This window comes from Camelina sativa, chromosome 3 (genome assembly GCF_030686135.1).
Source record: "Camelina sativa cultivar CO46 ecotype springtype chromosome 3, ASM3068613v1".
Classification (NCBI taxonomy): domain Eukaryota; kingdom Viridiplantae; phylum Streptophyta; class Magnoliopsida; order Brassicales; family Brassicaceae; genus Camelina; species Camelina sativa.
This window is the reverse complement of record NC_141882.1, coordinates 6,625,734-6,653,692: the sequence shown is the minus strand read 5'-3', so window position 1 is coordinate 6,653,692 and position 27,959 is coordinate 6,625,734. Positions and strand designations below refer to the sequence as shown.

The following is a 27,959-nucleotide window of genomic DNA, read 5'->3' as shown; positions in this document are numbered from 1 at the left end:
AATGGAGGAGACCATAATGAGCTCTTGGGTAGGTAAACCACGTTTAAATGTTCTGTATTGAATTTAATACGATTATAATTAGGCCTGGGCGAGACTTTCTAAAATACCATTTTTATAATTCATTTAAAACCAGAATAATATGAATTACATCAACACCGGTTTAAGCCTGCACGCTTTTAACTTTTTAAGACAATGCAACAAATCAGTCAAGAACATATAACTATCCCACACAAAAAAAAAAAAAAAAAAAAGACAGAACACGAATAGAACAATATACCATTTTTGGCAAAGTATAGTCTGAAAAAGAACAAACAGGCGAGAAACACAACATAGAAACGACAAAGCGTCGAAGAAGAACATAACAGAGAGAAAGAACAAGGCGTCTTGTTTTTTCCTTTTCTCAAGGATGAAATTTTGGATAAAGGTTTGGTGCCAAGCGTGGCTCAACAGACAAATGAAGAGGCTTAGCCATAAGTAATGCATCGTCTTCCTCAAAGGCTCAACAGTCCAAATCCTGGATGGAGTTTCCAGTTAAACCCTTGAAGAAATCTAGCGAACATCATAACCATCATGATTGTGCCGACTTTGACACCAATGCAGCCACGTCGACCGGTGGTAAACGAGACAAAACGCATCTCTGTTTCGACCAAAGTAACCTCTTTTGTAATTCCATCTTCTTGGAGGGTGACGCTCCGGTTTGTATACCAATGGATCTTTCCATATTTTAGGGTTCCGGTCTAGTTTAGGACGATTTACATGAATGTGACTACCTGTCCAAAAATCAATAGTTTCTTATATATAGCGCAAAATTATATCAAGATATTGGTAGCTCAACCGATTTGATGTTTGACGTATAAAGGTACGGTGATTAGATCTAAATTTCAATACATTTTGAGGAGGATCAAGCTCTACCACACACAAACAAAATTAAAATTAGGGACCCTATTTTGCAAATTTGTATATAACTGTAAACTACCTATATCTCATAAAGTTAGTAGGTAGTTCTTTTTACCTTTGGGAATGAAATAACCCCCGAGGGTGGTATCTCGACGAGCAGCATGAGGAGGGACATAATGAGTGCTTCGGTGTAACCTGAATGTTTCTCAACAACAAGCTTTTATGTAGTTTAGATTTGGTATGTCTGATTCTTGTACGAGCCTGTCTTTTCCAACTATTTCGTCTAATTCCTTCAAAGCTTTTCTAAGAATCACCGGATCCTCTAACATTTCCGCAAGTGTCCACTCCATGTTATTTGCTGGATTATCGATCGTTCCTAGACAAAATTCCTGTAATAAAACATCGTAACACCTCCAATAACAGTTTCTCAGTGGACATCTAAAGATTTTTTATAAAAATTTGAAGTATAAAAAAGAAGCTGAGAAACGTCTCAATTTTATCAAAAGAAAAACTAATTTTTTTTTATCAGTATGATATATATATATATATACTAGGATGTCGGCCCGTGCGTTGCTGCACGGAAAAATAGATTACATTGTTAATTTCACATTTCGAGTGGAAACTTTATGGTAATTCTTTAACTGTGTAGTAGAAAAGTCATAAATAATGACTAAAATAAATCAACCAAATTAATTAAATAAAAATTTTGTTGTATATATAAAAATCGATTCAGTGACAATAAGAAAATAATGATAAAGATATATAAATCAAGGCTTGATGAATCACACTCAGATAATCAATTTTGAAAGATATTCACATATAATAAAATTTAAATCATTATTCTATCTAAATTTACAAAAAAAAATAAGAGAAGCAGGGAGAAAGAGCTCATAACTGCAAGCCTGCAACCAACTAAATGGAGTAAAAAGATAAATCTATGAAAATTATTAATCACAATCAAATAACTAAATTAATAGTTAGAAGATATGATCGATGTATGTATTAGATGGAAAATGACACCAAACAAAAGTTAGATGAACGAATCAGTAAATAACACAATCCAATTTAACAAAGATAAGTGAATTAATGTTGAGTAAAACATTGAAAGAATATAATACTAATAAATTTTAAAACTTGGAGGTGTGAAACAATACTAAAAAAAACAAAACTCTTTTCAAAGTCCCATCAAAATCTGTATACATATAAAAATAAAGAGGTGTGAAAACAAAAATGTATGAAATAAAAAGATGTGAAACAAAAATGTGTGAAAACTACCAAATGCAATCATTGAAAGCTAGGGATACAACGAAGAAACACAAATGTTGGATCAAAACATTGCAACTTTTGAGATTATTAATAAATCTAACTGTTAGATGAGACAATAAAAACCACCCACAACTAACCCGCTATTTCATTAGCTGATGGTAATTCATATTGACGTTTCCTCTTATCATATCCTACCATATGGATTTTCAGTTCTTCATCATTCCTGCATTCATAATGATATCTACCCTTTCTAAATGTTTTGGCTATAATATTATTTTCATCAAGCATGTTTATTAGAGCTAACAAAATTTGCTCATCTACTATTTCTTTCCCATCTGGAAATATAGATAACCTATTTTTCAACTCATTAGCGGTGTCAGATATATACAATTGTAAGAATTTAGGTTGTTATCCATCCAATGGTAGAAGTGACCCAATACTATGATAATTTTCACCATGCACTTTAAAACAAAAAGGACCTGCTGAGTTTGAAATTGAATGTCGGCACCCATAGAACACATAGAGAGCATTACAAAAGTTTTTTCAACGAAACGGAGGTTCTTGAATGTTAGGCAATTTGACACGCCTTTGTTTACAACATATTATAAATAAAGGTCTTTTCATTTGGCGATCCTTTGCAGTACTTTCCTTAGGCCATACTAAAGCATCACAATCCCCACACCTTATTAATTGATTTCGTTTGGATTCTTTTGATGACATAGGTTGTTTACCTACATTCAGTTAAACCAATTTGTTTATTAATTACTTACATTATGTTTTTGAAAATATACAGATTACAAAGTCATCAAAGAGCAAATAAGTTACCTTTAAAAGATATTTTCTTTCTAACTTGATTTGTCATTTGAATTTTCTGATTTTTGTCTTTTCTTTCTCGAATTTGATTTGTGTTGTCATAAGTATGTCTGGCTTTTTCTTCGGCACTCTCTATTTCCATGCAGAATGCTTTTATATATTATCAAAATGTATGATATCCAAAAAGTAAAAGAAAATAAAATTTCCACTAAAATTTCTAATAAACTTTACTTAATTTTTAAAATAATAAAACTAACCTGGATCATTTATATCCAATGGACATCCTTCATAAAAAAAAAGATTAATACATTTATACCATATTTGTTAAAAAATTTTTAAATATGTTAAATAAGACAATACAAGAACATATATAAAATTATACCATGTTTGTTAAAAAAGTTTGGCTTATTCGTGTCTCTAGCATCACTACATGTCATCATGTCTCTCGTATCTCTTTTTCAATTTTTCTGGGTTACCATCGCTGAGTTACCACGGGTCGGGTCTTACTCCGGGCGAAGAAGATGACGTTATTGATATTTTTGTTTTTCTGGATGGTATTGTCGTGCAAGAGAACATTACAAAAAAAGAACTATATGACCACATGTATTACATTCTCTACAAAATAACAATCTTAACAATGGGCACGATAGATATGTCGGTTTTAAATTCAGGATAAATACTAAACAACGTGTTGTGATGCAAACTCAAAGGAGTCCAGAGTGAAGATTGATGTTTTTTAAGCTATTCATTAAGAAAATTAGCCTTTGTAAGCCCAGCGTTGAGAATACTAACTAACCAGTTGTAAAAATGTGATATGTTACGGTTTTGACTCACTTTGACCCCGTTTATTTGATAGTTTTGTAGTTGTTTGAGTCCTTTTCAGGTTATAATAAGAGGCTAGGAAGCTAAAAGCAAGGATTGGAACAGCAGGAGCAATCGGAGCAGAAAAGAGTTGAATTGGAGCAGAAAAGCTGATTTTAGACCCAGGAGCACATGCTCCCGATTTCCGAGCACATGCTCCCAACTCTACGGTTTCATGACGACACGTGGCAAGCATCTAGGCGCCGATTCCCTGCCTAATTCCCCTTATTTTAGGCGATCTTTTGTGAGAGAAAGAGGGCTGAGATCGCTTTTTAATAGGGAGATTTGAATTTGGAATCTTTCCTTATTTTTCTCTACTTGTATGCTATTTAACCTAGGGTTTTTAGGAGAGATAATATACCTTTTCTTTTGTTTTTGAGCGACGCTTTTGTGAGAGGGAGAAGAGCGGCTACCTTGTGAAGCATTCTCTGAACCCTTTTTATTTTTATGTCATTGAATTTCTCATCTTTTGCTATGATTCATTTCTCTATGTCTGAGTAGTTTTCTTTGCTAGATTAGGGGTTTCAAAAGGGGTTTCATGGGTTAGCAACATAACACAAATAGGGCTTTATATAATCGATTGTCTTCACTATTGTTAGACTTAATGCTTAGGTTGATTTGATCACCCATTCTATGATTCTAGGTTTATCTATTCATCAAAAGTGTAATAGGTTGCTAGAAAAGACATTAGTGGGCAAATTATCCTAGACCTGCGAAAGTTGATGTGTAGGTGATTTGTGAACTTATCATTCCTGTTCTTTAATGCTTGTCTGTGATTCTGGGCTCAAACGACAGTTTAGGGTTTATGGACCGCCGAGCATGTGCTCCGGATGTCTGAGCACGTGTTCCGCGTTTCCGCACAGAATCGATCAGATAGAGTTATTGATACCACGACAGTGGATCAGTTTATATTTATGTTTGAGTTCTAGACTGGTACTTAATTTATGCCCTGAATAGTTGTTTAGTTGCTATCTCTGAAATTTCCGAGAATTACCCCTGATCTAGTGTTTTGCTTATTGCCTTTTTATACCGTTTTAATCGCGTTACTGTTACCAAACAAACCCAACTTTGAATTGTCTTAGCTTGAAATTGAACCAATAGAACCATAGAGTAAAACTTGGTCTTCGTTGGATTCGACCCCTAAGTACTACTTCTTTGATGTGCACTTGCAGTAGGAAAATAGGGTTTAAAACTCTGTGTATCAAGTTTTTGGCGCCGTTGCCGGGGACCAAATTTTTACCTTTGGTTTTCGGCGAAATTACTAGACTAAGACCTTACTGATTTGTCTTTCTGCTTCTTTTTTGCGTGTGTTTCAGGTGCATGTCAAGAAGATCTACAAGAAGAAACAACACCAAAGAACTAGTTGCTTTGTCAGCCGCAGAGCTCTCTTTGGCAGAAAGAACAAACCGCAAGAACAGAAAGTTTCAATCCGTCAACATGGGTGACAATAGAAACAATGAGGATATGGCTGCCGAGTTGCAGCAACTTCGACAACAGTTGGGGCAGTTGCTCCGTGCTCAACACGAAAGAGCCGCGCCGCCACAACCGTCCATTGGGGACAAGGACAACCCGCATGTGTTCTACACCAACCGAGCGGCGATTGTTCCTCCCACCATCCCGAGACAAGATTTTGAGATCAAGCCACAGATGATCTCTCTAGTGAAGCAGCACCTATTTCACGGTCTCCCAGCTGAGATTCCGATGGACCACATCGAGAATTTTGAGGAGATATGTAGCACCACTGGTTCAAATGGGATACCGCCAGACTTTCTGAAGTGCAAGCTCTTTTCCTTCTCTCTTGCGGATAGAGCTTCACGTTGACTGAAGTCATTGCCACCTGGGTCTCTGACATTATGGGAACAGTGTAGATTTGCGTTTCTGGACCATTTCTACACCAAGGCTAAGACCGCTGCCTTGAGGAACAAGATTTCATCGTTCCAACAGCACACTGGAGAAGCCTTCTGCGAGGCTTGGGAGAGGTACAAAGAGTACCGTAGAGAGTGTCCGCACCATGGATTCAGTGATGAACAGATTCTGGGCATTTTCTATGATGGAGTTAACTGGGACTACAGAAACGCTCTCAACTCGGCCAGCAATGGGGATTTTATGACAAAGTCTAAGGAAGGAGCCTATCAGTTGATTGAGAACCTAGCTGCAAGCTCCAGCAACAAGGCTCCAGAGTATGACAGGTCCGTGAAGGTCAACAGTGTCGATACGCAAAAGATCGACGAGTTGACAGCCAAGGTGAACCTTCTTCTGAAGGGGAGCCAGAAAACTGTCCATTTTGTCGATGAGACCGGAGACATGCCGCTAGCTCAAGAGATTTGTGATGGAGAGGATGAAACGATGGAGGTTAATTATGTGAGTGGGCAAGGTTTTGTGCAAAATAGGGGTTTCAACCCGAACTACAAAAGCCATCCGAATTTGTCCTATAGAAGCACCAACGTGGAGAATCCTCAGGATCAGGTGTATCCGCAGCAAGGAGCTCATAATCAGATGGGTTATCAGAAAACCTTCTCAAACAACTTCCAAGGCAAACAGTTTGTGCCCACTCAAAACCGTTTCCAAGGGGGGAACCAGCAGGCATATACAAGCGCTCAGCAAGCACCACCTTTCACCAACCAGCAGTTGGGATCTTCACCTGCTAGCAGCTCTCAAGATGAGCTGAAAAACATGATGCAACAACTCTTGGTGAATCAACAAAAAGCTTCAGTGGAAATCAACGCTAAGGTCAATACCATGTACAATGACCTTAATGGGAAGTATGAGGCAGTAATTTCACATGTGAAGAAGCTTGATGTTCAGGTTGCACAGACTGCTGAAGCCGTGAAAAGAACTCCTGGGACTATGCCCGGAAAAGGGGAAGCAAACCCGCGGAACGAGTATGTCAATGCGATTGAGCTAAGGGGAGGAAAGAAGTTACCCCCTAGAGAAGCACCATCCGCTAGGCTTGACAAGGGCAAGGGTATTGCTGAAGAATACCTTCCTCAACATGCTGCTGAGACTCCACCGTTGAGTCAAAAAGAAGCCGAAACATCCGGCGAGCATGTGCTCCCACCCAGCGAGCACGTGCTCCTGACTCCCGATGAGACCGTTCCTACTGAGGTACCTCCTGCACGCGTGTACACCCCTAGGGTTCCTTACCCTGTTCCTCCTAAGAAATCTCGCAAGGATTTGGAGGATGAAAAATGCAAGGAGATGTTGAGAGAATTGACGGTAAAACTACCCCTAGTTGATGCTGTTCAGATGATACCTGCTTTGAAGAGATATGTGAAAGGGTTTGTTTCTCGGAGAGTGTCAGAGGAAGAGAACATGATGATGGTTTCAAGAGAGTGCAGTGCTGTGCTGCAAAACAAAGTGCTAAAGAAGAGAGATGATCCAGGGCGATTTGTCTTATCCGTGAGAATCGGTAAAACGATTTTTGCAAACTCCCTCTGTGATCTAGGTTATAGTGTGAACCTTATGCCATATTCAGTGGCTAAAAGGCTGGGATACATGAAGTTCAAGTCTACACGGATTTCGTTAGTATTCGCGGATAGATCCACCAAGTGCCCCATAGGAGTGTTGGAGGATTTACATGTCCAGATAGGGGACACGCTTATACCAGCAGACTTTGTGGTTCTGGAACTTGAAGAAGAACCATGTGACCCCCTGATCTTGGGTAGATCATTCTTATGAACAGCTGGTGCGCTTATAGATGTGCAAGGGGGAGCGATCGATCTCCAGCTGGGGGATATGATCGCAAGGTTTGAGATGAACAAGCTGCTCAAGAAACCTATGATAGATGGTCAGACTTTTGTGGTTGATGATGGTTCAGAGGTTGCACATGAGGTTACCGATGAAGTTCTCACTCTCGACCCGTTAAGGTTGCCTTGACAAAGGCAGAGGGTAAGTATAGATTCTTGAATGAGGAAGCTGACGGTTTTACACGCATTTTGGATGCAGGCACACGGTTCCAGCAACTGGTAGCTTACGCCAGCCTAGACGATGAGAACCAATCAGGGGAGGAATCCGCCGAGGGAGCACCTGCTCCGGATTCCGGAGCACATGCTCCGGTAAGTCAGCGGACGGTCCTTGGAGCGAGTTAAGAGCTCCAAAGGTAGAGCTAAAACCACTTCCAGCCGGGCTAAGGTACGCGTTCCTAGGTCCTAACTCTACATACCCCGTGATAGTGAACTCTGAACTAAACAATGTAGAGACCGCTTTACTCCTTTGTGAACTTAGGAAGTATAGAAATGCTCTAGGGTATTCACTAGATGACATCCCAGGAATCTCACCAGATCTTTGCATGCATAGGATACATCTAGAAGATGAATCAATGACTTCTGTAGAACATCAGAGGAGGTTGAACCCGAATCTAAAGGATGTTGTTAAGAAAGAGATAATGAAACTTCTAGATGCGGGTGTAATTTATGATATTTCTGATAGTTCCTGGATTAGTCCAGTTCATGTAGTCCCTAAGAAAGGTGGAATTACAGTGGTTAAGAATGATAAGGATGAGTTGATTCCTACTAGGACAGTTACGGGACATCGCATGTGCATAGACTATAGAAAACTTAATGCTGCGACCCGTAAGGATAATTTTCCTTTGTCGTTTATTGATCAAATGCTTGAGAGATTGGCTAACCATCCTTACTACTGTTTCTTAGATGGCTATTCAGGTTTCTTTCATATCCCAATCCATCCCGACGATCAAGAGAAGACCACCTTCACATGTCCTTACGGTACCTTTGCTTACCGCAGAATGTCGTTTGGCTTGTGCAATGCACCAGCGACCTTCCAACGATGCATGATGTCCATTTTCACTGACCTGATTGAGGATATAATGGAAGTTTTCATGGACGATTTCTCCGTCTATGGGAGCTCCTTTTCCGTTTGTTTGTCTAATTTGTGCAGGGTGTTGCAGCGGTGTGAAGACAAACATCTGGTGCTGAATTGGAAGAAATGCCACTTCATAGTCAGAGATGGGATAGTGTTGGGACACAAGATTTCTGAAAAGAGGATTGAGGTTGACAAAGCCAAGGTTGAGGTGATGATGAGTTTACAACCGCCTAATTCGGTAAAAGGGATCCGCAGTTTCCTTGGCCACGCCGGTTTCTACAGACGGTTCATTAAGGATTTCTCCAAGATATCAAGACCACTTACCCAGCTGTTGTGTAAGGAAGTGAAGTTTGATTTCGATTCTGCTTGCTTGGAAGCGTTTCACACGATAAAGGGAGCCTTGGTTAGCGCTCCGATTGTACAACCGCCAGATTGGGACCTTCCCTTTGAGGTCATGACTGATGCGAGTGACTATGCCGTGGGAGCAGTTCTGGGACAGAGAAAAGACAAGAAGTTGCACGTGATATACTATGCCAGCCGCACCTTGGATGAGGCTCAGTGCAAGTACGCTACAACCGAGAAAGAACTTTTAGCGGTTGTGTTTGCTTTTGAGAAGTTCCGATCATACCTTGTTGGTTCCAAAGTGGTTGTTCACACTGATCATGCGGCATTGAGGTATCTACTGACCAAGAAGGATGCAAAACCAAGGCTACTCCGTTGGATTTTGTTGCTTCAAGAGTTTGTCTTGGAGATTAAAGACAAGAAGGGTATTGAGAACGGAGTTGCAGATCACTTATCAAGAATGAGGATAGAAGAAGAGCTACCCTTGGATGATAGCCTTCCTGAAGAACATGTTTACTTGATCGGCATCTTTGATCCCGCCGAGCACATGCTCCGAAAACCCCGTGCAAGGAAATCGATACCAACAAACAGCCGAGTTTTCCCTGGTTTGGAGAGTATGCAAACTACCTAGCAGCAGAGAAAGAACCTACTGAGTTTGTGGGGAACAAGAAGAAGAAGTTCCTAAAAGACATAAGGCGGTATTTTTGGGATGAGCCTTACCTCTATAGGCATTGCTCGGATGGTGTTTTCAGGAGGTGTGTGACTGAGGAGGAGGTTCCTGGAGTCTTGTTTCATTGCCATAGCTCACCCTATGCAGGACACTTTGCTACTTTCAAAACCGTGTCCAAAGCTCTTCAAGCGGGTTATTGGTGGCCTACCATGTTCAGAGATGCGCAGCGGTTCGTGTCTACTTGCGACACATGTCAGAGACAACGGAACATCAGCAGGAGGAATGAAATGCCTCAGAATTTCATCTTGGAGGTTGAGGTATTTGATGTTTGGGGAATTGACTTCATGGGACCTTTCCCGAACTCATTCGGCAATGAGTACATATTGGTGGCTGTCGATTACGTGTCCAAGTGGGTAGAAGCTTTGGCCAGCCCCAATAATGATGCAAAGACTGTGCTCAAGATGTTCAAGTCGGTTATTTTTCCACGGTTTGGTGTCCCATGGGTAGTCATTAGCGATGGTGGATCGCATTTCATTAACAAGGTCTTTGAGAGTCTTCTCAAGAAGAATGGAGTGAGGCACAAGGTCGCCACCCCCTACCACCCACAAACAAGCGGCCAAGTTGAGATCTCTAACCGGGAGATTAAGAGCATTTTGCAAAAAACAGTGAACACAACAAGGAAGGATTGGTCTCTGAAGCTAGATGAGGCTCTATAGGCTTATAGAACCGCCTACAAAACACCCCTGGGGACTACACCGTTTCACTTGGTTTATGGTAAGGCGTGTCACCTTCCTATTGAGCTAGAGTACAAGGCTGCTTGGGCAGTGAAAATGCTGAACTTTGACACTAAGAGCGCCCATGAAAGGAGGAAGATGCAACTGCATGAGCTAGAGGAGATTAGGCACCTCGCCTGTGAAAACTCAAAACTCTACAAGGAGCGTACCAAAGCCTACCATGACAAGTGGATCCTCACTAGGACCTTTGCTCCTAATGATCAAGTCTTGTTGTTCAACTCTAGGCTGAAACTGTTTCCCGGAAAGCTAAGATCATGATCGTCCGGACCCTTCACCATCAAGGAGATTAGACCATACGGGGCTGTTGTGTTGCTGGACACAAAAGGAGGAGAATTTGTGGTGAATGGACAGAGGCTGAAGCCGTATCTTGCTGTCTCTGAGCATACAAGGGGTGAGACCGTCGCCCTAGCCGATCCTCCTACTGCCTAAGGAGCTTTCGAGTCAAGCTAATGACTTAAAACAAGCGCTGGGTGGGAGGCAACCCACCAGGTATATATTTCTGAGTTTTTCTTTTTCTTTTTAGGATTTGTTTCTTCTCTTTTTGGTTTCAGGAATGTTGGAAGAAGACGCGGAGCACATGCTCGCAGGACGCGAGCAACCCGATGCACATGCTCGGCGAACTGAGAACCAAAGAAAAAGAGAAGAGCGATTGGGCCAGGTAAGTTTAATGAATTTCAGGCCCAGGCCCACCAGGCCCAGGCCCAGGAGATGGATGGTCGAGTCGCAGCAGAAGAACAACAGCTTGATGCGGAGGATCCTGACGGCACTATCTCGCGGTTGCTGCCACCACACCACCACCGCCGCCGACCCAAGCCCACCGGTGAGACCACCACGTCGGAGGCACCGCCTTGCCCGTTCGGAGAGCGAGAGCCTAGACGATTCCGACGCCTGATCGCGGTTACACACACCATCATTGTCCTATCCGCCTTATTTTCTTTTCATTTTTATTGTTATCTTTATTTTTCTTCTTGTCTAGGTCTCTCTTTGGCTTATTTTCACACCGGAGACGGTGTGAAATAAGTCCGGGGGAGGGTCACCAATGACATTTGTTTTCTTTATCTTTCTTTTTATTGAGTCAGTTTGTCATGTGAGTTGAACCAAAACTTGTGGGAATTAGGACCGAAATCTGTGATGTTTTTAACCATTTGTGAGTTTGACCGTTTTTCCTAGTGACCATTGTTGCAGAACTAAGAGTACAGAGACGAGCTAATACCTCTTCACATTCGGACCCTTCTCTTGGCCAGAAAAGCTTCATCCCATTAAGGTTTCACCGGAAAGACTTAGACTCTACTTTATTGGAACCTAACCAGATTTAAATTCTTCTGGTTTTGGGCATTAGGATAGGGAACGTGTCACATATTCAGGACTTCTTATTCATTTTGCCAATCTTGCTGATCCTGAATAGCTAGCTCATTTTAAGTTAGTACCCACCCCGAGCCTAACCTTCTTTCAAACCACTTGCACTTGTATTTTTGTTTTCTCATTCTGTGCAGCTATGTGCAAAACGGTCTGGGAGAGCAGGACTGACACAATCTCTAACTCGCTCTTGCTGGAGAACCAAAGAGGATAAAGCCGGACGGACAGAGCACGTGCTCCAACCCAGCGAGCACCTGCTCCGAAATTATATAAATCCGAGTCCGCAAGTTGTTTTGAGCAGAGAGAGAGCCTAGGATACGGTCCGCATGCTCCTGGGGCAATATCAGAAGAAGATCCCCCATCATCCTTCATATCATCAAAAAAAAAAAAAAAAAAAAACGTTTAAGGATGATGGAAAGGGACCAGAGTTAGTGTTACACACCCCCGAGCATGCGTTGTACCCTGAGGAGAAAAGAGAGGTTGAGTTTGAGAAGATAAGAAGAGGAGATTGATTAGAGGTTGTGGACATCAATGAGTCCACTCTCCCTTACCATTTTGTGCGATATCCTGCATCTCTTTCGAAGTAATGGTAACTCCTAAACACTCTATAGCTCCACCATTAAAACAGCTTTTTATCTACCAAGCCTCGATTTCACTAGCTTAATGCCCTTAATGAGAAGCTCACGCCAATTTTAATTGAATGTAAAGAGTCTTTGTCTGGAAAGTGATATTTTTCTGGGTTTGATTGCCAATTATGGTTCTGGTTTTGGAGATGTTTGCTGGAGAATTTTATCGGTATAGCTTGTTCTAACACATGTGGTCTGCAGGTCATGGTCTACTCACGGTTTCTGAGATTGTTGCGAGTTCCCACCTTGGCTCTCTTGGCGCTTGGTTTGAGTTTGTTTGAGGACAAACAAAGATCTAAGTCCGGGGGAGTTGATATGTTACGGTTTTGACTCACTTTGAGCCTGTTTATTTGATAGTTTTGTAGTTGTTTGAGTCCTTTTCAGGTTATAATAAGAGGCTAGGAAGCTAAAAGCAAGGATTGGAACAGCAGGAGCAATCAGAGCAGAAAGGAGTTGAATTGGAGCAGAAAAGCTGATTTTAGACCCAGGAGCACATGCTCCCGATTTCCGAGCACATGCTCCCAACTCTACGGTTTCATGACGACACGTGGCAAGCATCTAGGCGCCGATTCCCTGCCTAATTCCCCTTATTTTAGGCGATCCTTTGTGAGAGAAAGAGGGTTGAGATCGCTTTTTAATAGGGAGATTTGAATTTGGAATCTTTCCTTATTTTTTTCTACTTGTATGCTATTTAACCTAGGGTTTTTAGGAGAGATAATATACCTTTTCTTTTGTTTTTGAGCGACGCTTTTGTGAGAGGGAGAAGAGCGGCTACCTTGTGAAGCATTCTCTGAACCCTTTTTATTTTTATGTCATTGAATTTCTCATCTTTTGCTATGATTCATTTCTCTATGTCTGAGTAGTTTTCTTTGCTAGATTAGGGTTTTCAAAAGGGGTTTCATGGGTTAGCAACAGAACACAAATAGAGCTTTATATAATCGATTGTCTTCACTATTGTTAGACTTAATGCTTAGGTTGATTTGATCACCCAATATATGATTCTAGGTTTATCTATTCATCAAAAGTGTAATAGGTTGCTAGAAAAGACATTAGTGGGCAAATTATCCTAGACCTGCGAAAGTTGATGTGTAGGTGATTTGTGAACTTATCATTCCTGTTCTTTAATGCTTGTCTGCGATTCTGGGCTCAAACGACAGTTTAGGGTTTATGGACCGCCGAGCATGTGCTCCGGATGTCTGAGCACGTGCTCCGCGTTTCCGCACAGAATCGATCAGATAGAGTTATTGATACCACGACAGTGGATCAGTTTATATTTATGTTTGAGTTCTAGACTGGTACTTAATCTATGCCCTGAATAGTTGTTTAGTTGCTATCTCTGAAATTCCCGAGGATTACCCCTGATCTAGTGTTTTGCTTATTGCCTTTTATACCGTTTTAATCGCGTTACTGTTACCAAACAAACCCAACTTTGAATTGTCTTAGCTTGAAATTGAACCAATAGAACTATATAGTAAAATTTGGTCTTCGTGGGATTCGACCCCTAAGTACTACTTCTTTGATGTGCACTTAGAGTAGAAAAATAGGGTTTAAAACTCTGTGTATCAGAATGGCAACATTGGCGGTGGCGAGAGAACGTACGGTGTAATCAACTTGAAACAGAATTGCAAATTGCAATCTATTAGCAAATTAAGTCTCAGCCCATGATAAAGAGAAATATCATTTCAGACAAAGCTTCCTAGAATTGTATATGGAAAAAAACTTCTCAATTCTAGGAATTTTTAATCAATTATGCTCATATGCATATATTATCATGCGATGTAGGTAGCAGAACGAGCTCTGTTCTTATGGAACAACGACCAAGTAGTGGGTTTAATTGCTCAGAACAGAAGCGTGATCCATCCTATCATATTCAGTTCGCTGAAAAAAACACAGAATCTCACTGGAACCAAGCAGTTCACGGTCTAAGCATGAATATAAAGAGAATGTTCATGGAGATGGACCCTGAACTCTTTGAAGATTGCCATCAACAGCAGTACAAAGAGAAACAAGACAATCTAAACAAGTGGAAGAGCAACGCCAAGATAGGTGGCCATCATGTTATAATTCTAACTAACACCGGCAACAGTTAGGGCATGTTCTTTATCTTGTCGCAGGATTGAGGCGAGCGACCAACAAAATTCAACGTTATTCACCATCGGTAATCGGATGTCTCTGGTTTTCTCCGCAACTGTTTTGGTGAGTCGCAGCGTCTCCGATAGTAACATCGGCGTTGTACCCTCCCCAGATATTTCTTTCCAAAATTTTTATAAATTTTGTTCGCTGCGAGACCCATATTAAAAAAAAATTACGCCCCTTTGTGCTATAGATATTGATCTCACGTCCTTTTGTTAGTCTACTTTAACTTGAAGAAATTAAATGTAAGTGTTATCTTGAGTAAATTATCTAACCGACAACATATAGACAAACATAGTATTTAAAAAAACCCAAATTTTCGTTAATCTATAATCTAAATATGAGAACGAAAAGGAAAAGGGAACAAAACTAATTTTTCAGAATGGACACTAACAAGTTTATAAACATACCTTGATATAGAGATTGATGTAGGTTAATTTAAAATCACTCCAATAAAACAATTCTTTGATTTTATTTTTAACTTGTAAAAATACTCTGAAAACGTTAAATTCGAAACTTGTTTTTGTATTCCATAGAAGTTTATATATAATAAACTAAAAGGTGTAAAATAAAAAGGTGTAAAACATATATGTGTGAAACCAAGAAGTGCAAAAATAAATAGGTGCGATTTTTAGAAGATGGAGATACGTACGACAAATAGATGCAACAATTAAAAGGTACGATTTTTAAAAGATGGGGGTACGACGAAAAGACACGATTATTTAAAAGAAAAAAACGTGCAACTCTTGGATCATTAATAAGTATCAACCATTAGATGAAATAATAGAACAATTCTCATCCGTTGAATTAAAGATTACACAAAAAAGTGAATTTGCTATTATATATACATATATAATCTTTTCAAAGTATTTTTTGTAATTCGTATTTATTATATGATGCGCAAAATTATGATAGCTAGAAACTACTATTTTAACATTATATCTCGTAACTTTAGTCAATAGTATTAAATTATTAATGATTGCGCTATTTATCTATTTGTTCACAATTTAGAAGATCATCTTATTTAGTGTATTTTTCCATATATATGATTACTACTTAATAAGGCATTGAGCTTTGATTTCGTCGGGCGTAACCAAGTACCTTCCGTTTTGATTTTTAAGCGTAATGAACGTATCAAGCCAATCCTCAACAGCAGCCTTACCACCCTTTTCCCTCCATAACAGTATCCTCTCGTCGATTATGGGATTGTTTGTAACTACGAACAAGATTAATATTCCCTTTCACCCTCTCCTCTTGACCATCAATATTCCAACCTCTCAACCATCTTTCCACGTAATCCGCGGGACTAAAACCCGCCAAACAGTTTAGCGTTTTATAAATCACCTCAAAATGATGTTTTTCGGCTTTTCCTAATCTCCCATCATCCGAAAAAACATTTTCGTCCGTGACATGTCTCCTTCCAAACATCATTCTCATTGTCACTGTACTGCGTAACCATAAACCCTCGAGAGCTCTCTAACGTCTACCGTCTCGGAACGTTGATACATCGAGTGAACATAAGCCATGAGATTATCCGCTTCGATGGTTCTCGCAGCTACCAACATGTCCAACGTTTTAACGGACATAATTTCCGTTGTGACCACTTTTTTCATCTTCATGAATTGTTCAGTACCGTACGGTGCGGTTCCCATTGATTTGTAATTGTCTCCGATGGACTCTATGACGAACGTATGAGGCCGGTCTGCCAAATATGCGTCACGCTCTCTATACGTTTCTCTAGCGATTTCGTTGGAGTTTATGATGATGACGTGGACACCAGCGAAGTTGAAACATGCGATATCTGTTTTTAGCTCTTTCATGGCACGATAGAAATATTTGGACGTAGGACGACTCATGAATAGTTCGGTAAATTGCCGAGGATCGGCCATTCTGGTGGGCCAGGAGGAAGCTGGCGTGATCGATTTTTTTGGTTTTGGTGGGCCTTGAGAGAATTCGACCCAGTACAGAGAATGATGCAATGGAGACGATATATATATTATGTATATTAGTCTAATTAATGATAAAAGTCAAATAATGCGACTATATGTATATGTATATATATATTGATTATATTAAGTATTAACTTGGATCATAATAATATAAAACAAATTCTAGCATTGATTCAAGTCCGAATGATTGTAATGAATTAACACGTGGTTCATAAATTCATAGAGCAGAATGATTGGATTCAAGACCGAACCGGCCAGTTTAAGCATGCACACTTTTATTACAACAAATCAGACAAGGACAACACTGTCAGCCAATAAATTGTCCCTTGCCAAAGTCTTATACTCCTCCTCGTCCATAGTGTCACATAGAACACTTCCTCTAGTCTCCGGTAATCCAACCACAAACAATCCACACAATCCTATGACCAAACCAAACAACCCATACGACCAAAACTGATTTTCCCGACCAGCCGCAACCATCACTGGACTAAAAACGCCGCCAAACACCAACGCTTGCCTCACCATCGCCATCGCTGAGTTCCTCACACATGTCGGAAACATCTCGATTGTGTATATAAGCGTCATGTTAAACGCGGTGCATGCACTGAAAAACGAAACGAGCTCTAACACAATCTGTAATGACCCTATTTGTTGCCCTAACGCCGCGATTAGAGCGCTAGAGATCCCACTTAGAGCTGTAAATCCGATCAACGCATCCCTTCTGTTGATTTTATCAATGAGGAAAAACGTTATGAGAAAAGCTGGGAATTCAGACAAGGCGTTCAACACGACACCCAAGTAGAGATTGAAGTTTAGATTCGTTAAAGCTAATGGCATTCCGTAATAAACCATACCGATACCAAATCCAAGAGCCATAGCCACTAACAATCTCTTAAGCAACCAACGTTTCCTCACCAAGATCTTTGACGCGTCGTAAATATCAGGGTTTAACTCAGATTGATTCTCTTGTACAGCAAAACATAAGTTCGTGGAGCTCACAGTGATTGCATTAGAAGCAATGCTTTGGAGAATCGAGACGGCTTCTTCTTTACGACCCTTTACGATAAGCCATCTAGGAGACTCTCGGACGAAAATTCGAACCAAACTGCAATAGATTAAAGTCGGTATTGATGTCCAAACGTATAGATACCTCCAAGAATTCCCCTTATTGATGTAACCAAACATTGGAAGCGTTAAAAACCCTAACGTGAAGCAAAAGAAACCCATCGCACCGACTTGGCCTCGCCATTTTTTACCGACTAACTCCGTCGATAGAACGAGGGCACAAGTCCCGATCGTGGCTCGGCCAAACCCGTTCACGAATCTCAAGAACGCATAAACCCAAATGCTCGTTGAGAAAGCTGTTAACATCGAAGAGAGAGACATTATGAGATACGACAACAAGAGCATGTTCTTACGACCGAGCGATGAGTCGGCGAGTGTAGAAAGAGCTAAGCCGCCTATCAGACAGCCGAGGAAGAAGGAGCTTGCAGGCAATCCCCTGAAGAACGAGCCTGCACATTGTAGGCCCCACTCGGATATGATTGACACGTGTAAGTCGAAGTCCCACGACCAGGTTTGGTTGGGTAAGGTGCAGAGGTTAGAGGAAGTGTTGCATACCGAGTCGGTACAGTGCCACGTGGGTTGTGAGTCGGTAAAGACAGTGATGAACGTTTGCTGAGCGTCGAAGAACCAAGCGAATGAGATTAAAGTGGCTTGGAGGAACTGTGCCCATCCGAAGTTTCCGATGCATTGCTCTATCGTCTCATCAAGGGATCTTGGTGGTGGAAGCTTTGACTCCGACGAGTTGGAAAGAAACGGCCGAGTCGAGTCCGCCATATATATAAGAAGAGATAAGGTCTTTCTTTCGTTCTGTTATGTTTTGAATTGATTTGCATGTCTATGAATTTTTGTTATTCTATATATAGAGAATGAATTACAACTTGCGTGTGCAATTAAATTAAATTTCTTATATAAGTAGTGAATCATTACTTCGGCAAATTATTGGATCTTTAAAGTTAATTTTAGAATGATTGGGAAAATCTTGTAAATATTGTGATTGTGATGTACATTAGAATGGTATAACTAAGTTAGTTTGGATGCAATACTTTCCGTGAGTCCGTGACAAGGATCAAGCAGGAGTTTTATAGAATATGGCATGTGTCCGAAGAATTAGTGATTCTTCTTACTTACTTTGTTTTTTCTGGTCTAACCCATTATATATTTAAAACGCATTTATTAGATATGTTCAACAAGATAAATAAATGAATCCTATAATAACTCTCCATGGCTAAAGTGAGTGGCTGAGGATGAGCTATCTCTTGTTTGTATTTTCTTTTCTGAAAGAGATAACTCTTGTTCTCAGGGACTTCTTCCCCACCGTCGTTAATTAGCAGCATACCACTCAACCACTTTAATTTGGAGTTAGCTATCTGCCTATCTATTTTTGGTCCACTTCCTATCATATTTTTTCAGGTGAGTTTTTATTTATTTATTTATTCTCCTTGATATACATCTACTGATCTACGTAAAAGATTAGAACGGTTTAATTCATTTATTAAAATCTTTGTAAGAAATACATATTCTTTGGGTAAATCTTATTGTAAGATAAGTACAAAATTACAATCAATAGATGCCGTAACTACTATAATATATGTTACAAATTACAATAATTATAAAGTTGGGCTGGTTGCTGGCTTGCTGCAGTTGGACAAGATAAGCTTGATCGAATTGCTTTCCAGGGCATGGGAGATCTCTTTTCGAGTGTCTTAATTGGTCATTTGGAAGCTTGTACGTAGCCTCATGTAAGAGAGAACCTAAATAAAATATAGAAATTTATGAGAGGCATTATAATCGTATACAGAAACATTGGTATGTCTTTGAAAGTCCAATATGTAGATGGATGCCCTGTTTCTTCATGCAGTTTATATCAATATTCGATTTTTTTTGGGTAGGCATATAAGTGTTTTAATCATAAAATTAAAAATAACATTTCAAAATAAATATGATAGACATGTTTGAATTAAAAGAATACTAATTATCAATTATAGTGAAACAATTTGACGTATACCTGTTTTACTTTAATTCATAACATACATAAAAGGCTAAAAAAGCTGGTATAGTTTTTTCATTGTTTTTTTTCGTTGGATTCATTTTAATAAATACTTTTGAAAGAACTTAATTAGTACTGTATTTGAGGTTCAAATTCAATTAAGATATTTTCATATCTGAATTATTTAAAATTATTTGAACTCACTTGTTGTCCTTTATAGATGTCAGAGGAACTAATTAAAGTAATACTCTTGCTGGAACCGAACTATTATATTATTTTACCAAAATAACTACTCCAATTAATTTGGGTTTGTTATATAAAAAAGAAATATGCATTTTCTGATTTAGTAAGTTTTATCCGCTTTTAAGGGCGAAAATTAAATGTGGAGACAAGAAAAATAATGGCGAAAATAATAGAGGCATGGAGTAATTGAAGGAAAATCACGTAAATGTAAACCCCTCAAACTGCAATCAAGACAAAATAATATAGTTTAAAAAAAAAAACCAAAAATATATATTTGTCATTTTAGACGAAATTGAAGTTTCTTTCACATTTTATTTTTCCCGCATTGATCTTTGAAGAATGCTCATCGTCGAATCAAGATCAAAATGGATCCAAAGATGTTGTTTTGTTTACCAGAAGGAGATGCATTGTTTAATCCACTCAATACAATGTTTATCCAAATGGCTTGTATCCTCGTTTTCTCTCAATTTTTCTATCTCTTCCTTAAACCCTGTGGCCAAGCTGGTCCCGTTGCCCAAATTCTCGTAAGTCTTTATTACTTATTTTATTTTAAAATCCTTAGTTTTTATTTTTTCACATTTGATTTCTAAACTTTTCTGATATTTAAACTCAAACCTCAAATGAAATTCCTACACAAAACCGGTTAAATAGTAATCAGAAAATTATTACTTTTTCTTAATTAATTCAGTCCGGCATTGTGTTAAATTCTCTCTACTTTTCTATTTTATATTTGAGAATCTATGAAGTCCACAAATTTTCTTTTGAATTTATTCACAATTTACGAATGTGCACTTAAACCCTGAGAGTAACATGTAGTGCATGAAACATGAGGATATTAAGTTGCATATAATTTCTCTAGAATCTTTTATTAGCTTCATGTCAAATGTTAAGTTGCAGTAGTTGTAAAAACGTTTTTTATTTATTTTAAATATAATTTAACATTAAATTCCAAAAAAATAAAACGAGATTATATATATATATATATATATATATATATATATATATTAATCAACCAAAACAGTGGAAAAATCGGAGAACTCCTTACATAATCAAAAAGTTACAAAAGATACCACAAAACCGAAACTAGGAAGAAGTAGTTTGATATAAATGTTCAAAAAGAACTGACAGTTTGATTAATTTTGTTCAGGCTGGGATTGTATTGAGTTTGCTTACAATAATACGCAAAGTCCACGAGTTTTTCCTCCAAAAAGACTCAGCAAGCTATTACATATTTTTCTCATTCCTTTTGCGAACAGGTTTCATGTTCTTGATCGGTCTCGAGATCGATCTTGATTTCATGAAACGGAATTTGAAGAACTCCATCGTCATAACGTTATGCTCCTTAGTCAGTTCTGGCATCATCTGGCTCCCTTTCCTCTGGTTTCTCATCAATTTCATTCAGATCAAAGACGATTTCTTAACATTTTACTTAGCATTCCTCGTTACCTTGTCCAATACGGCAGCTCCTGTCGTCATACGTTCCATCATCGACTGGAAACTCCACACATCCGAGATTGGGCGGCTAGCAATCTCATGCGGATTGTTCATCGAGATAAGCAACATATTCCTCTACACAGTCGTCGTTTCTTTCATCTCGGGTACTATGACCGGCGATATCTTTCTCTACTCATTTGCCACCGGAGTTATCATTTTGATTAATAGATTCTTAGCTTCATGGCTCCCAAAGAGAAACCCTAAAGAGAAATATCTCTCCAAAGCTGAAACGCTTGCTTTCATCATCCTTATTTTAATCATCGCGTTAACCATCGAATCCAGCAACTTAAACTCCACAGTTTTTGTGTTTTTCATCGGACTAATGTTTCCGAGAGAAGGGAAAACTTACCGAACGTTGATCAACCGGTTGAGTTACCCGATTCACGAGTTTGTTCTTCCGGTTTACTTTGGTTACATCGGGTTTAGATTCAGCGTCAACTCGTTAACCAAACGCCATTACCTCGTCCTCGGCATGACAGTAGCTCTAAGCCTACTGGGGAAGCTGTTAGGAGTGTTATGCGCTTGTTCATTCCTTAAGATCCCAAGGAAGTATTGGCTTTTCTTGTCAACCATTCTTTCCGTCAAAGGTCATGTCGGTCTTGTTCTTCTAGACTCTAACTTGGTTTACAAGGTATTACAACAAATTATGAAAATTTTACTTAATTTAGTACTTTTTCAAGTCGGTTACTAAAGTCTTCATCTCCGTGTCATTGCTTTTGTCTTTGTAGAAATGGTTTACTCCGATAGTTCATGACATGTTCGTTGCTTCTCTGGTGATCATGACATTGTTTAGCGGAATTATGACGTCTTTGTTGCTTAGAACGCAAGAAAAAAGTTTTGCACACAAAAATACATCGCTTGAGTTTTTTGATACTAAAGAGGAGCTACGAGTGTTGACTTGTGTCTACGGCGTTCGTCATGCTCGTGGATCGATCTCTTTAGTCTCTGCTCTAAGTGGCTGCTCTCCTGGAGTTTCGCCTTCGCCGTTTACGCCTTATCTTATGCACCTCATACCCCTCCCGACGAAGCGGAAAACGGAACTCTTGTACCACGAATTAGAAGAAGATGCAGGAAACTCCAACGGCGGAGACGATGAGTTCGGGACTAACGAAGGACTAGAGATCAACGACTCGATCGACTCGTTTACTAAAGACAGAAATATCATGATCCGGCAGGTGAAACTCGTGGCGCAGATGGAGAACATGCACGAAGAGATCTGTAACGCGACTGAAGATCTTCGCGTCTCGATCGTGCTTCTTCCCTTCCATAAACACCAGAGGATCGACGGGAAAACAACGAATGATGGGGAAGCTTTTCGACACATGAACCGGAAGGTTCTAAAGCAAGCTCAGTGTTCGATTGGTATCTTTGTGGATAGAAACATAACGGGGTTTCACCAGCTTCATGGGTCTGATTCGGTACAACACGTTGTGGCATTGTTCTTCGGTGGTCCTGATGATCGTGAGGCACTGTCCTTGTGTAAGTGGCTTACCAATAACTCTCAGATTCACCTCACTGTCATACAGTTTGTCGCGGATGACTCAAAGATAGAGAAACTTGTTGGAGACGCGGTGACCAAGGAGAACAACGAAGTATTCTTGGAGATTGTTAGTAAAGATCAGACCGAAGACGAAACTGATCGAATCTTCTTAGAGGAATTCTATAACAGGTACCTTACAAATACTATGTTTCTACGTTTACTTTGTTCCTTCAAATGCTCTGTTATTGACATTAATAGTACTCTGTTTATTAGAGTACTCTGTTTCTTGGATTACTCTGTTTCTAAAATAATGTCCCTACAAATATACTCTGTTTCTTTCTCTTATCTTCATCAGATATGCATTGTGTTTTTTTCATTTACGGGATGGTTTATTATTTGTCTTGACAGATTTGTAACGACGGGGCAAGTAGGATTCATAGAGAAGCGAGTGAGCAACGGATTGCAAACGCTGACGATTCTGAGAGAGATAGGGGAGATGTATTCACTGTTTGTGGTGGGAAAAAACAGAGGAGATTGTCCGATGACGTCGGGAATGAACGATTGGGAAGAGTGTCCGGAACTAGGACCGGTCGGAGATTTCTTGGCTTCATCAAATATGGATGTAAATTCTTCTGTATTAGTAGTTCAAAGACATAGACACTCATTTGACAGTTTTGTAGATGAATAGCAAATACTCTTTTAGTTTTTCCTTCAATTCATTTATTTTCGCCCTTATAAAAAATTCAACACATACATCACATGATTGGGAACATATGGGATTAGAAAATGTATAAGCCAACCAAACTCTTAAACTCAGCAACAAGGGCTAGTGTTTACGACTTGATCTCTCTTTTCTTGCTCTTCCATCGTATCACAGAGACTCAAACCTTTTGTCTCGGGAAGAATCAAAACGAACAATCCTAAACCAGACATTTCAGTTCCGAAAACCGCAAACGATACTGACGGTATGTGTATGTCTCTTCCAATGGACGCAATTAACGGACAACAAGCTCCTCCAACAACAAGTGCCTGTCTAAACATCATCGTTGCTGAACTTCTCACACAAGTCGGAAACATTTCAACCATAAACACAACCATAAGGTTGAATCCGATCCTAGCGCAGAAGAATGTTGCGAGTTCGAACGCAAACGCGATCTCTGTTTGTCCGATAATGCTGAGTAGGAAACAAAGCACTCCCGATGCCCCACCGAGCAAGGTATTGATTAGAACAGAGCTTCTTCTGTTGAATCTCTCTAACAAGATTGGAGTGATCACGAAAGTAGGCAACTCCACCAATGCGTTTAGGGTTTCGCTCAAGTAGATATTGACGTCTATGTCTCTAGCTGCTAAAGGAACACCGTAATACGATATCCCCAACCCAAACATTATTATCATAACAACAGAAATTCTCTGAAAAGCCCATCTTCGGAAGAAAAAGTCTTTAATCGAGTAAGTTGGCACTTGTGCATGGTTTTCTTGCTCGAGGGGCAACTTAGAAATCACTGATTCCAGATAAGCTCTGTTCTTAGGTGACATCTTTGTGAGAACATTAATGGCTTCTTTGTCCTTTCCTTGCATGTGAAGCCACCGAGGCGATTCGAGTGCGAAGAGGTAGAGGAAGATACAATAGAATATTGCTGGAACGGATGTGTATAGATATAGATATCTCCACGAAGAATGTTGTGCAAGGTAAGCTATTCCAGACAAGGACATAAACCCTAAAACGAATAGGGCAAATGGAATCATCGTAGCTCTTGGTCTCCATCTGGTGGAGACACGCTCACTGATGAGTACCAGCGCGTACGACCAGGTCTGTGATCGCGCGAATCCGATGATAAACTTTAGGGATGCATAAATCCATACATTGGTTGAGACGGCAGCAAAGATCGAAGTGATTGACATTGCAAAGGTAGAGAGCAAAACTAGTTTCTTACGACCCAAGGAATCGTCTGGGATCAAAGCTAGAAAGAAACCACCAACAATGGCACCGATGTAGAAAGAAGAACTAGGCATACCTCTGAGAAGTGAACTCGAGCACTCGAGGCCGAATTCTGAAATGATGGATTTGCCCTTGGAACCACCGTCCCATTCCCAGGCTGATCTTGGAAGCTTGCAGATGTCGGAAGCCGAAGGATCGCAGATTGTGTGGTTAAGAAAGTGCCACGAGGGATATGCATCTGTGTAGACGGTGATGAATATCTGCTGAGCATCGAAGAGCAAAGCAAGCCCAACGAGTGATACCTGGAAAAATTGACAGAATCCAAAATCAGATAGGCTCTGCTCGACGATCTTGTCGAAAGTCAATTCTTCTGATCTGCTGGTTTTTTCGTTGACTTCAGAATCATCGACGAGATGAGACAACAATGGTTCTAATGGATTTGCCATGATCGTCTTGTTTCTAGCTTCTTTTTTGGTCTGTTTTGCTTTTTTTAGAGTTTGACTATAGGTTTACTCTCATTCTACCATTCGTATCAACTAAGTCTGAAGTCGAAATCTGCGTTTCCATTATATGCAAATCTCTAATTTATAGTCTTATAGACCATACCATGTTTTATTCTTTAATTGATATAAATATTTTAACATGTGAAGCTTGGGTCCACGAAGTCAAAGTATGATATAACTGATTTTGGAAGAGTGTGCATGCATGTGTGATAACTGATTTGCTGTTTCACTTTTATATAGTTTCCCATCTATATCTTTTTTTTTTCTTTTTCCCATTCTGAGTAAAAAAAATGTTTACGTGTTTTTTTTGATAAAAATATAAATATAAAAAACATGAAAGCATACTAAAATCATAAAATCAAACCAATAACAAAAAAGGGTCAAAGGGATAAAAAAATGAACGTGTTGAACGTTATTAATTACACACTCATGACCTAATTTTTTAGTCAAATTTATGTTTATATTCTCTTATGTTCTCTTTTAGTCCTTATTTATAGAAAATTAGGTTGGTGATATTCCAATGCTTAAAAATAATCAAATTTTTGCATTATTTTGGCGTCAATCACACTATATGCCTTTGTCATATCGAAAAGCGAAAGACAGGATAGGACAAGAGCAAGTAAGCAACTAGTTAGAGCATCTTTACTGGCAGTTACTCTCATGGTTACTCAACCATTTGGGGCCAAAAAACTGAATAAAAAATCTATTTACAATCTATTTAGGAGAGAATCGATTCCCTGGGAAGCATCTGAAGCAACACCATGAGTAACCGTACGTGGCCTATTTTCATTCGTAAATACATAAATATTAAATGAATTTTTTTTTTTCCATTTTCTTTTTCTTTCTTCCCCATTCTCTCTCTTCTCTCTCGATACAAACGGAGTTCTCACGACCAACGACGGCGGAGGGTTGTTGGATTAACCCTAAGATTTGACGCTTCGGTTCTCACCACCAACGACGGCGGAGATTTCTTATGCTGCGACAACGACGGCAGCTCGATCCCGGAGGTCTCCGTATCAAATCCCCGCCACAACACAACCGCCTCCGTCGATGGTGACTGAGACGGAGAAGGTTACAGTCGAGCGTCACTGTGCTGCAAAAGGTAAAGGCTTGAATTGCTTGGTTCCGCCTCCTAAAGGTTACCATCAGCTGGTTCCATGGCCTAAAAGCCGTGACGAGGTAACTCCTTTGTTTGCAATCTCTTGTTAGAGTTTATTGGCTAACTAAAGCTTAATAGCAAAGCTCAAGTGGATTAAGCTTAGAATCAGAATGTAATAAGCCTAAGTAGATTGGATTAAGCTCAATATTCTCTTGTATTGCATTTTGGTTGGAAAATTCTGATCTTGGGATTAGCTTAAGTAGATTAAGTGATGTCGAATTTGGATTTGCAGATTTCTTAAAATAGCTACAATTACAAGTATCTTCAGTTAGAGGTGCCAAGGTTGTTACTGATCCAAGTAATGGGCGATCAAAAGGTTATGGATTTGTTAAATTTGCAGAGGAAAGTGAAAGGAACCGGGCCATGGCTGAAAATGAAATGAATGGTTTGTATTGCTCAACAAGGCGTATTATCAGTATTGTTAAGAACTTAGCCAACGTTGATATCTTCTTCTGTGTTTGCCTTTGACTGGTTTTGTAAAATATATTGGACCGGAGTCGAGAGCATGAAGAGTGCCACTATATTATGTAAGTGATATGACTAGTACCTGAAGAAAGAAGAAAGAGGTTCAAGCGGAAAGTTATGTTGATCGTCAATGTCGCTTCAAGGTTCTTTCTTCATTGTCTTGATTGCCAAGGTGACCTCTAATACTACATTCACACCAAGTTCTTATTAATAACAGAGGCTCTAGAAGCTGAAATAATGATAACAAAGATGTAATCAGCCAGGTGTGTTTGTGCAGGTGGGACAATCGAACTTCAGCATTAACACCGGAGAAAGAGATATTCTACCTAGTGGCGATCCTAACATCGGCAGTGAATGTAGTAACATTAGTGAATGTTTGTATTGCTCAACAAGGTCATGTGAATGTAGTAACATTAGTGATAATCAAATATGACAAAAGTTGGTATCCTTTACATTGTAGATATTTGTTTTGTAGTTTAGGTTGAAATTTGTAGGGTTTTTTTTGTACTTGTATTGCAGGTTCTGTTTTTAAAACTGCAGGTTCTGTTTTTTGTTCTTGAATGTTCTTGATTGTGTTCTGTTAATCTATCCATCATGCAATGCAATATTTGTTTTAATTCACTATTCATCAAGAAAGTTGGCAAAAAAGAAAATTTGATAATTAATAAACACAAAAAAAAACAATATATATTTTTTAAATGTTTGAGTAACCTTCTTTGGGGTTCTCTAGTAATAGAGTGATTTTGCTTAAGTTCTTTTAGGATTGCTTTACTTAATTTATGATTATTTATATAATTAATTAATGTGAGAGTAACTATGGTGGATTACTCCACTAATGATGGTCTTATAGTTTTTTCTTCTTATTTTTTGTAACACGAGGCTATATTTTATTTCTACCAACCGCAATTAATTATATATGTACATATACAGAAACAATTATTTTATTTTAAAGGCCTAAATCGATCGGATCCGTTCACATGCCATGGATTAATTCTATGTTAGTTGTCATCATGTCGAGAATCCAGGTTTTTTAGTGTGTCATCATGTCGAGAATCGATCGGATCCGTTCATATGCCATGCATTTGGGATCGGCTTG

The 27,959-nt window shown here is 39.3% G+C and overlaps 1 protein-coding gene, 1 long non-coding RNA gene, 1 other non-coding gene and 3 pseudogenes across 5 annotated transcripts; 2 read left to right on the top strand and 4 right to left on the bottom strand.

Annotated features, from left to right (window-relative positions):
- Window positions 1–159: 159 nt before the first annotated feature.
- Window positions 160–16,795, bottom strand: LOC104778737 (dihomomethionine N-hydroxylase-like; annotated as a pseudogene).
- LOC147946650 (small nucleolar RNA R71) lies at window positions 5,749–5,855 on the bottom strand. The gene has a single exon (XR_015595686.1). It is a non-coding gene; the product is annotated as a small nucleolar RNA R71 (small nucleolar RNA).
- On the bottom strand, window positions 16,675–18,478 carry LOC104740324 (organic cation/carnitine transporter 3 pseudogene; annotated as a pseudogene). The gene has a single exon (XR_015589284.1). The product of XR_015589284.1 is annotated as an organic cation/carnitine transporter 3 pseudogene (transcript).
- A 1,621-nt stretch (window positions 18,479–20,099) lies between these two features.
- Window positions 20,100–23,510, top strand: LOC104775450 (cation/H(+) antiporter 1-like). Its single transcript, XM_010499507.2, has 4 exons — window positions 20,100–20,347; window positions 20,971–21,948; window positions 22,046–22,986; window positions 23,206–23,510. The coding sequence occupies exons 1-4, from the start codon at window positions 20,189–20,191 to the stop codon at window positions 23,483–23,485; spliced, it is 2,358 nt and encodes a 785-aa protein (XP_010497809.1). The 5' UTR covers window positions 20,100–20,188; the 3' UTR covers window positions 23,486–23,510.
- LOC104775437 (organic cation/carnitine transporter 6 pseudogene) lies at window positions 23,495–25,289 on the bottom strand (annotated as a pseudogene). The gene has a single exon (XR_015589279.1). The product of XR_015589279.1 is annotated as an organic cation/carnitine transporter 6 pseudogene (transcript).
- Window positions 25,290–26,109: 820 nt separating this feature from the next.
- LOC147946649 (uncharacterized) lies at window positions 26,110–27,420 on the top strand. Its single transcript, XR_015595291.1, has 3 exons — window positions 26,110–26,418; window positions 26,631–27,035; window positions 27,141–27,420. It is a non-coding gene; the product is annotated as an uncharacterized LOC147946649 (long non-coding RNA).
- The last annotated feature ends 539 nt before the right edge of the window (window positions 27,421–27,959 follow it).

Excerpts from the sequence above, each read along its gene's own strand:
- LOC104775450 (XM_010499507.2), top strand. The coding sequence starts at position 20,189 with ATGGATCCAAAGATGTTGTTTTGTTTACCAGAAGGAGATGCATTGTTT. Across the intron at positions 20,348-20,970 it reads GTCCCGTTGCCCAAATTCTC|GCTGGGATTGTATTGAGTTT; the intron begins GTAAGTCTTTAT and ends AATTTTGTTCAG. Across the intron at positions 22,987-23,205 it reads TTAGAGGAATTCTATAACAG|ATTTGTAACGACGGGGCAAG; the intron begins GTACCTTACAAA and ends TTGTCTTGACAG.